General features: G+C 33.6%; 1 protein-coding gene across 1 annotated transcript; it reads right to left on the reverse strand.

Moving 5' to 3' along the window:
- Positions 1 to 125: 125 nt before the first annotated feature.
- Positions 126 to 10,967, reverse strand: LOC123683937 (low-density lipoprotein receptor-related protein 6). Its single transcript, XM_045622947.1, has 15 exons — positions 10,692 to 10,967; positions 10,400 to 10,632; positions 10,075 to 10,280; positions 9,728 to 10,018; positions 9,332 to 9,653; positions 8,929 to 9,175; positions 7,461 to 7,847; positions 6,961 to 7,267; positions 6,409 to 6,693; positions 5,315 to 5,601; positions 4,916 to 5,209; positions 4,708 to 4,859; positions 4,374 to 4,621; positions 4,130 to 4,315; positions 126 to 2,497 (listed from the first exon to the last, which is right to left on the reverse strand). The coding sequence occupies exons 1-15, from the start codon at positions 10,762 to 10,764 to the stop codon at positions 1,189 to 1,191; spliced, it is 4,827 nt and encodes a 1,608-aa protein (XP_045478903.1). The 5' UTR covers positions 10,765 to 10,967; the 3' UTR covers positions 126 to 1,188.
- Positions 10,968 to 11,033: the final 66 nt, after the last annotated feature.

Below are 11,033 nucleotides of genomic sequence, written 5' to 3' on the forward strand. Positions count from 1 at the left end.
TCTTGAGTTAAGATGATATAGAGGGTATAGCAACTAACTCTTTGTGCTATTCAAGTCCCATTAGAGATTGATTCACCCTCCAACTATAAATATATAAGATATAAAATAAAAGAATTTCTAGAATTTTACAATTAATTTATTCATAAAATGAGTTTAACATTATGATATTGTATAAAAAAAAAATTAACAGAAAATTTATATCTTCACATTAAAATACTGAGGTAAAAAAAATTTAGGAGCATTCCTGAAACTTTGAAGATATTTTTTTCACAAGACAAAATCACAATTTTAACAATAACTAAATAACTGGGATTTTTGTGGAAAAGATTAAACAACTAATTGAATATATGATATATCAATGTATACTTTCATTTTTTGTTCATAATGGCATCATTACTTCTCATTTTCAATATTTTTTTATAATGAAAATCAAAATATTTCAAATCTTCACCGACTGTATGAATTTTTCAAACTAAACAAAAAAAAATGTTCATCATTTCATGTGCAAGCAATCAGTTGAAATATTGTATCTATATATATGATCTATATATATTCATAAAAATATAAAATCATATACCGATATAACAAAACATATCAACGCAAATATCAGTGAGTTACATTTCCAAATTTTGATTTACTCAAAAGAAAATGTAATGAATCATTATATGCCATATTGATATTCAAAAAAGTATATCGTATACCTTTACAACATCAAATCATATAATTTATATATATTCAAAAATATATTTCATAGGTGTATAATGACATTTATCAACATGAATAAAAGAACTACCTCTTCGAATTTTTGATCTTGAAACAAATTATTTTTTTGTGTTAAAATATTGAATCATCTGATCTACACATATATATTAAAAAAAATATATTATATACACTTATAAGGACGTTTATCTACATGATTCGATGAGCTGATTTTCTGTACTTTCAAATTTATGTATATTTAAATTTCGACATTTAAACAGGCAAGGCACATTATTATTGTAGCAAATTTTTCTACAAGATCGGACTTACAAACTAGTACAATTTCATAACTGAGATTAAATAATCGAAGTTAGACTTTTTTTTTTTTAACTGTACATTCTACGTATTAAAAATAAATATTCTGCCACAAAATCAAAATAAATTAAGTCAGTCTTAAGTGTGTCATTTATGACATTTTGATATTGCTTCCTATGTATGATAATGTCTTGGAGAGATAACTGGAGATGGTGGTGGGGGTAAGGGACTGAAATAGGTCGAGGACCTCGAGCTAGGAGAGGGAGGGCAACTTTCACTTTGACAATGAGATCTTGGTGTGGGAGGAGGAGGAAAAGGACCTGTATCGTATTTTCCACACCTAGAAGGATAGTTATAGTCACTCTCGTCACAAACGTCTGTTGAACAAGGAGTTGGAGGGGGAGGTTGATTAATAGATCGATAGTGACGATAGGGACGATACCTAGATGATGGACTGCTCCCACGAGTCGAAGCATGTGTCGTTGCTCGACTTGGAGGAGGGTTCAATGTTTCTCTGGGGTAACAAGAGCTAGAACCGATGATCGAGCTAGAAGCACCTGTTATGTGACTTCTATCACAACTAGAACTATTACTTCCATTGACCATTGACATTCTAACCACATCCGGTATACCTTTCCGTGCGTTCTGCATTTTTAACTGAGATCCAGATTGCAATGGATTCAAAGCATCATCGGAGTAATCTCCGATTTTATCCACAGTTGTAAATTTCTTTTTCAAACAATAAAATATCAAAGAACAGCTCATAACCACAACGAGGATTCCCAAGATAATTGTGACAACGGTAAGAGAATTCGTATGGTCACAATTCAATTCATCTGCTCCGTCTGGACAATTGTCAATACCATCGCAAACTGAGGAGTAAGCAATGCAGCTTTCTGTTTCGGGACACTGAAAGCTGTTGTGACAGCACTTTGCCTCGTCTGAATTGTCAGGACATTGGGCGATCCCGTCACAAAGTATGACATTATCTACACATTGACCATCATTGCACCTGTGCTGGTTCTGATTACAAGTTGTACAGTCCATTTCATCGGAACCATCTTTGCAGTCCTTTTGCATATCACATTTCCAAGCGATAGGAATACAGTCTCTTTTATTTGACTGAGAGAGGGAGCAAGTGAAGTAGTAGTCGTTACCACAATTCGGAAGCGAGATACAAGTTCTTCTATCATCTTGCAATACTTTATCTTGAGGGCAGGCACATTCGGCACTTGTACTGTTCATAATACAAAAATGGGAACATTTCTTCTGATTGTGCCAACAAGGATGGGTGCGATCAGGGTTTTTAACAGAAATGAGATCTGTTATACGAGAAGCCTGAATAGGTAGGGTTGATCTAGATTTTCCCGATATTAACTCTAACCTTTGCAATTGGTGCAATTCTTTGTCAATCCAGTACAGCCAACCCAAGTGTACGGTTAGTTGTGATATTTTGGCATTGCTTTCATTCAAAAGAACGTGCCTGAAAAGTGAAACTTCAAATTAGGCACTTTTAAGTTTTAGTGGAAACTAAAAATACAAATGCTGAGATTTATGTATTCGAAAAAATTAGAAAAGCAGAAAGGAGCATTTGCGAGTTTCTTGAAATTTTTCATGAGAACCACGATAATAGAATTTTTTCAAACTGCAAAGTGACATCTAACCTAACCTAACCTGCAAAGTGACATGCCATAAAAACATATAAATACGTGATGATTGATTCATTATGTTTCTGCTTTCACAATTGTAATTAGAGATGAGCGATACCGTGATTTCTAGATCACGTTGTGAAACGTTCCTGTTCCTTTATGATATCAGTGAAATTAAAGCGTGACGGTGATCACCGTTTAGGTATCGTATTCGGTTAGAGTCCGTTCCCCGTTCCGCAGCACTGGGAGTGGGGTCACCCCACTACCAGTGCTGTACGGAACGTTCGCTAACCGAATCCGATACCTAAACGGTGATCACGCTTTAATTTCACTGATATCATAAAGGAACAGGAACGTTCACGTTTCACAACGCTGAGCACGGACCGTGCTTGTTATTATTATTTGTATGAATCACCCAAACCTCAGCTCTTTTGTCTTTCTGTTAATTCTTTAGAGGTAACAGATTTGTGGAATATGGATATGAATAATTTTGGACATCGAAAAATAAAAAATACCTACAAATACAATAATTCACATGTGAATATATATTGATAATATTGAATGGCTGATACTGCATCAAATAAAATAAGAGAAAAACAGAAAAAGTAACAATCAGAAATGTACAAAATATAGTAAAACCAGTTATTGAATAATTAAATTTCCTAAATATATCTGATATTTTCTATTAATTTCTGAGCTAATCAGAGAATTGTGAAATCTCTAAATGAAAAGGTATGATTTTTAGGACATCGAATAATAAATAATTAGCCATATGCATATATTCAGACGTTTATTTATTTAATAATAATGATGAGTAATCAACCTCCAAACAAAATACACTCATTTTATAATTGTATATATCGAAATAGTTAAGGGGCTAATACTGTAACAAAAAATGAGAGAAAAATTAAAAATTTCACAACAAAAAACTCAGAAATGGGTAGTTAAAACAGTCCCTAAATAATCGAATTTCCCAACTATATTTGATGAATTTTTCGAGAGAAAAATACAATTATTCCTATTCATTCTCCACCAACGACAATTACAATTGAGGAAGAGAATCATTCGAGTTTTTTTATTAGTTAGCCTGCTAGGACGTTCTGTTAATTGTCCGGCTTTCGAAAACAATCGTTCGCACGGAACTTATGTGGCTAGAGTGCATCAGTAGTAACTGCCGACAAAGGTTCCGAAGCAATAACAACATCAGGCTGGCTTCATAATTTACGATTGCACGGACGTTGATAAACCCTGAAAATATCTGTGAAATGTTCAAACAGTGATCCCGTCACGCTCTGTATTCGTTTTTCGGAACCGTGACTACCTGTGACAGTCTGATATCAGTGATTAAATCACAGTTCGTGAAATATCGCTCATCTCTAATTGTAATGATACAGCCTTTAGGTTAGAATTAGACTACTTGCATAAATTATTCATGTTCTTATTATAAAAACGATTGATATACTTACTGATTTTCCCCATCAATGTTACTTATGTATATGCTGTGTCCTTGAGCCCAAACCAACAAATCATTATCCACATCGACAGCAATTGCCGTTACATCAGCAGCTTTAGCGATAACTAAATGATGACTTCCATCCAATCTTATTCTGACGATTTGAGGTGAAGCTCCAACATCGGTATAAAATAATAGCCTGAAATCAGAAATACAGTAGTAACAGTTTTGTAAATAAAAAAATTATGATCAATTACCGTTTCGAGTAATGAATAGCTAACAATCTTGGTTTTTCATTCTTCCTTTGAATGACACCAAATGAAATGTTGTTATCCAATCTAGTTACATTTATCAAATCTTGGGCGGAACATGTCCAAAACAGAATTCTGCCAATGGGATCCAATGCTAAATCAAATGGATGTACGTCCTCCGATTCTGAAACAACTATGGAGGTAAGGGTTCCAGTAACTTCTGCTCTTCTCAAGGCATGTGATTTTCCTTCAACCTAGAAACAGTTCAGTTAAATTCAAGTTAATTTCCAGTTTGCACCTATAAAAAACTAAGTTTGATCAGAACTGAAGTTCCACTCACCCAATATAAGAAATTATGAACAGGATCATATTCGATTGCCTTGACCATTTTCAATGAAGAGATTGGTAGTACTGCTTCAGGACAATCAGGGGTGTCTAACATCAACCGTACTGTCAAGTTCTTCTGGCTGTACACCATAAATTCTTTAGGAGCTGTGAGAATACATCTGTGAAAATTCAATTATTTTCCATTGATTTATACAACTTACGCAAGCATTTGTTCTCTTGTAACGTGTAATGATTGGGACAGGCACATGTGAAACTTGCCGAATCATCTGGATTTTTTCCTGGTAAAGGCAAACATAAATGCGAGCAACCACCGTTGCTTACAAAACATTGATTGCTGCCGTTGTGCTTTTCCGGATCATAAACTAATAGATTGTTAGTAACATCAGGTAGCTTGAATATTTCTTCTTGAAGAGTGTCATCTGATTTACTCGATCCGAAAACTTTACCAACAAAGCTGGTTTCTGCATCTTCTTTGCTTATTTTGAGGATTTTTTCTGGAAAAACATAACATATAAAGTAACCAGCAATTACATTTGTTCATTTCAAGTTTTTGCAGAGGCTAATGATCTCATTTCAAAATAAAGTGACTTCATACTTACTACTTGCGGAATCACTCCAAAAAAGATTATTTCCATCAAGTGCAACAGCAGAAGGTTTGTAAGAACCACCTCGTAATACAAACTTCTTATCGTTGCCATCCAAATCAGAAGACAATATTGCAGGTGACAAAATCCCTATTTCTACCCAATATAATCTCCTGGATTGATAGTCAAGGACTAAACTTGAAGCGGGGCCAGTGGTGGCAAGGAGTTTTCTTGGATTAGAACCATCCATTGCTGCTTTTTTTAAGAAATTGGATGTACCCCATTCGGACCAATACATATACCTTGAAAAATATAACCATCCAAAATGCAATAAATACTAAGACAATATGCAACAAAAAAAATGTTTAATTAGGATAATTCAATAGAATGGAAAGTAACCGAATGGAAAGTTTCTCTGATATTATTTTTTTTTATTTGTATTATATATTTTAATGTAATAATAATCAGTTGGAGTTGTATTTCTAGACAAAAAAGTATATATATCAAAAAGATATTTCGGATAGTGAAGGTTTTGGCACAATGACGTAATAAAATTTCCATACAATTTAAATAATTTTTGTTCAAACAGAAAACATAATGATAATAAAGGGTATGGTCTGCATATCGCCGAGAATTTCAGAGCGGTTACTAGTGGTTTTTAATGTTTCAGGTAACCTGCTTCGTGTTTACGGACCGCTTGACACCTGTCAATGGTCAACTAAATTTTTCATTGACAGAATTTTGGAGGTTATAAATAGTTGATCTCTTTCAATTTGTGAATAACTAATAGTTAATAATGGCTCTGAAGGATATTTGTTTCATAATTAAAATTATAAAGTTTTTGAGTGTTAGATGTCATGGAAAATATTCATAAACAAAAATCTGAAAATTAAAATCACAACTGCCAACCGGAGTGGGCGTGGTTACTGAACCTAACCAAAATAAAAGTACGGTTGCTCTGGTGACAGATAACTCACCAAAGTTTGAGGAAATAGGCATCGGTTTTTGATGAATTTGACATATACGGACCACGAACTTACTAACTGTAGTAACCAAGGTGATATACGGACCATACCCAAAGTAGACATTTATATTAAGACTAAACTTACCCAGCTAGCGGATCGAGCACAATGCTGTGTGGCTCATAGATTTCGCCACAAAGAAGCGTTCGTCTACTAGATCCCATCAGGCGCGAAACCTCGATTTTATGGGATTCAGAATCTGTCCAGTAAATGTTTAAACTCAGCCAATCAACAGCAATGCCATTTGGTGAACTCAAACCGGATTCTATAACTTTATGTGGATGGGATCCGTTTACGAATGCTCTCATTATGGTGCGTGATTTACTATCGCTCCAATAGATCCTCATCGCATTTCCATCGAAATCTAGCCCACTAAAAAAAGATTGAAATGTATTCAAAATCAAAATAAGGAAAACTTAGGGAAGAAATTTCATGGATAATGTGGAGTTTTGCTTCCAAATCTGCTGACATGAAAACAATTTTTGGTTTATTTCAAAATTTCATCAAATAAATCAACTAACATGTTTTGGTAGATAATAGTGTCACAAGACCGAAAATGAAGAATTGAGAAGTACTGACATTAAGAGTGAAAGACAATGAAGCAAAATGCCACATCCATAGGCACAGTATTTTGTTTACCTTGCATGCTTCTTTCCACTAATAGGCAAGCTCATCTCATTTCCACGATTTTCTATTCCAATCCTTCCGATTTTATTTCCAAGTGTATACAATAGGAATGTTTTGGGCTTTACACAATCTATTCCTCCTGCATCAAGTTCAAAATCAATTTGACAAGCGCATATCCTACCCCCCTTTTTAGGAAGGCATATTTGGGAGCAATTTCCGTTATTGATCTTACAAAAATTGAAACCTATCTCCGTTTTCAAATTGACAACCTTCAACCCCATTACGTTTGGCAACTGGTCAACTATAATTTCTCTATTACCTGAAATATTTAAACTCAATTTTCAATTCTGTCTAGAAATTATTATTCTGAAAGGTCATTACAGAAATAATAATTTGCATACAAAATTCATTCACACGTTGCAATTTTGAATAAACTGAAATAAATTTTTATGGATCATATCAAAAATATTGTGTGCAAATTGACGAAAAAATATATGTTCCAAATACTTTACCTAAGTTTTTATGAGCTCGGTCAATGGCTCTTCGTTCCCAATCAGTCCAATAGAGATATTCGCCTAACAAACTGAGCCCAAACACGTGTGGCACGTCAGTATTTATCAATACTCTTCTGTCTGTTCCATCCATGTTTGCAAATTCAATCTTATCTTCTTTTGCATCGCACCAATATATTTTTCTTGCTTCTATATCTAGAGTCACCCCATTTGGCCAAACAAGATCTTTGGAGACAATCATAATACGTTCAGTACCATCCAGATTTGCTCTCTCGATTTTGGGTTTTCTATCACTCCAATCTGACCAAAATAGCCAGCCTATTTCAGGAGCAACAGCAATTGCTCTAGGTTTTTCCAAATCATCGCTAATTAGGACTTTTCTAAAGCCTGAAAGTGAAACTTGATATGACGAAAAACAATATGTGAAGTTACAAGTTGATGATGACTAAGAGTATGGTCCGTATATCGCTGAACAATTCAGAGCGGTTACTAGTGGTTGGCAATGTTTCAGGTAACCTGCTTCTTATTTACGGACCGCTTGACACATGTCAATGGTCAACAAAATTTTTCATTGACAGAATTTTGGAGGTTATAAATGGTCAATCTCTTTCAATTTGTAAATAACTAATAGTTCTTAATGGCTCTGGGGGGTATTTGTTTCATAATTAAAATTATAAAGTTTTTGAGTGTTAGATGTCATGGAAAATATTCATAAACAATAATCTGAAAATTAAAATGAAAACTGCCAACCGGAGTGGGCGTGGTTACCGAACCTAACCAGAATAAAAGTACGGTTGCTTTGGTGACAGATATATCACCGAAGTTTGAGGAAATAGTAACCGGTTTTTGAGGAATTTGACATATACAGACTACCAACTTACTAAGATGCATAGAATCCCTAGTGTTTGTTCTGATTCGATATTGTTTCAGACTTTTTGAGATATCCACCTATTGTTTTGGTGTTCTGCTTCACCAGAATTCTAATTTTTGAATACCCGCTTTCTGCCTGGCGCCGTTTAAAAATGAAATACTGATTTTAGACTTTACAAACTTTCACTATAAATTACAATTCAGTTCCTATCGAATTTTTAATGAAATTAATGGAATATAATGACAGTATAGAAGATTGTTACGAGCATAGAATATAAAATATTATTGTTCTATACTCAAAGCTCACTAGAGCCGAGAATCAAGAGAAATGTCATATAAACGATGTATGCGCCATCTGAAACAGACACGAACCCTTGAAATCAAGTAGGCATAAATCTGAAAAATCTCCCGTTTTGTCTGAAAGTTTTACAGGTATAAGTAGACACAACAGGTTTTCTATGCATCTTATTACTAACCATACTAACCAAGGTGATATACGGAGCATAACCTAAATAAGAATGGAAGAGACAGTTCCAAAAGCAAAAATATTTCAAATTAACGTTTGGGGTTAGAGTTTAGAAGAGAAACAGATTTTTACCTTTTTCTATAGTTATAACTTCAATTCTGTCAGCTCCAGTATCAATCCAATAAATATTTCTTGATATCCAATCAATAGCTATGCCATCTGGCGAAACAACTTCCACATTAACAACATCTTGCTGTTCACTACCATCAAGCCTGGCTCTTTCAATTTTTTTCATTGAGTCATCTGTCCAATATATGAATCCTTCTTTAACGTCATAATCAATTCCAACTGCGAACCTAGAGTTTGTTAGAGGCACAGTCTGTAAAAAAAATTTGAAAACACTATTGATACCTATGGTCAAACGTCATATATATTATTTCCAAAAATTCAGGCCAGAATAGAAAACATTGAAGAAATTGATATAAACAAACTCAATAAATTTGTTCAACAGAAACCAATGAGTACAGTTCCATACCTTATAAGTATATTCTGGCGAATCTAAATAAACAACACAAATATCGGCCCTTCTGGCCAAAAGTAATATTTCTTCAGGACCATCTGCACATGTTAGGTTGTTGATATTCTTAATACCAATAGGACAAGAACATGTATATCCTGGTGGATAAGGAGCCAGAAGACAAAGATGAGAACATCCTCCATTGTTTTTATCACAGGGGTTTGGAAATTTTTCTTGAGTTTCAGGATTCCAAACATGTACATCAACTGGAACAACATTGTGAAAATGTTCTATTTCTTTAACAGAATGGCGAAAGTTTTTATCGAAACCATGTATAGACCTGAAATTTCACATAAATATTATTTAGAAGTTCATGCATATTTTTGTTTTACAAAAGAGAAAAAATGATCCTACCATGTTTTCCAATCTGTGTAGTAGAATCTGTTTTGGAAATATGTCAAAGAATGTGGATATTCAAATTTTGCTTTCAATATCCTTTGTCTATTCTTGCCATCATAGTCCATAACATCAATAAAAGACAGTCTCGCATCTATCCAATAGATCTTTTCAGCTTTATAGTCTATCGTCAATCCATTCGGCCAAAATATATCTTTGGTTATAATTTTCTTCCTTGTATTAGGATCTCCATTCATTCCAGCTTTTTCAATTTTGGGAGTTTCTCCCCAATCAGTCCAAACCATAATGCTGTAGCGAAAAAGTTAAGAAATAACAATATTACTTGATATCAATAGATCTATTACCCTTTTTGTGGAATCAATGCAATGGTACGTGGTTGATCCAAGTCTGTCCAAAATAATACTTTTCTGTAATCTCCCTCCATTGTTGCTACCTCTATTCGATTAGCTTCACTGTCTGTCCAATATAATTTGTTTGTCAACCAATCACAGGTTAATCCATCTACTGATAATACTCCAGTTATAATTGTTCTAGTATTATTCGAAATAACCTGGAAACATTCATTTATATATATGTTGCTCATCAACTAAAACTCTTACAAACATGGTTATGACATCCTAAAAATTATTCGTTCTAATATTATTATTCAGATTTATTGAAATTATGAACCTTATTCGATGGATCTGATCCTAGATATGTTGTGCACTGAATATTTTCAAGCGAATGGTCACTCCAACAAATTTTTCGTTCTTCATAATTATAAGCTACAGCTGCAGCTTGTGTCAGATTTCGGACAACATTGGTTGTTCTCATTCTTCCTCCTCCGACTCTGGATGTATTTAAAATATTTATTTCCTTATCTGTTGAATAGAGAAGAAGATCTTGTCCTTGCCACATGTATGCTAAAAATGAAAATAATATAGCTGACAATATTCAATATTTTGCACTTATATATCCTTACCATAACTAATCTGCAGAATCAAACAGCATATTAGAAGTGAAAATATTAGATAGCATTCTGAATAAACATACATTGTAATGTATATGTAAACAACAGAATTATTCTTAAATGATGTGATAGTAAATAACGAATATTTTTTAAATCATTGCTAAATTTTTATAACATTTACAAGTCACATTTCTGGTGGTGCTAATCACAACGGTATATTATGTTTTCATTAATTTTTTAATGAAATCTCATAAAATATACAATGTAAACTATTAATCAGCTATTAGACTATTAGAGTCAACATGAAAATTCCATAGAGCAAATTGTATCAAAAATATTATTATTCTATGGTGA

Source organism: Harmonia axyridis, chromosome 7, assembly GCF_914767665.1.
Source record: "Harmonia axyridis chromosome 7, icHarAxyr1.1, whole genome shotgun sequence".
NCBI lineage: Eukaryota > Metazoa > Arthropoda > Insecta > Coleoptera > Coccinellidae > Harmonia > Harmonia axyridis.

What these genes read in the sequence shown, in the direction of transcription:
- LOC123683937 (XM_045622947.1), bottom strand. Translation starts at nt 10,764, where the DNA reads ATGTATGTTTATTCAGAATGCTATCTAATATTTTCACTTCTAATATGC. An exon ending in GCATTGATTCCACAAAAAGG is followed by an intron (nt 10,019 to 10,074) that starts GTAATAGATCTA and finishes TTTTCGCTACAG; the next exon opens with CATTATGGTTTGGACTGATT. An exon ending in GTGCTCGATCCGCTAGCTGG is followed by an intron (nt 5,602 to 6,408) that starts GTAAGTTTAGTC and finishes ATATTTTTCAAG; the next exon opens with GTATATGTATTGGTCCGAAT.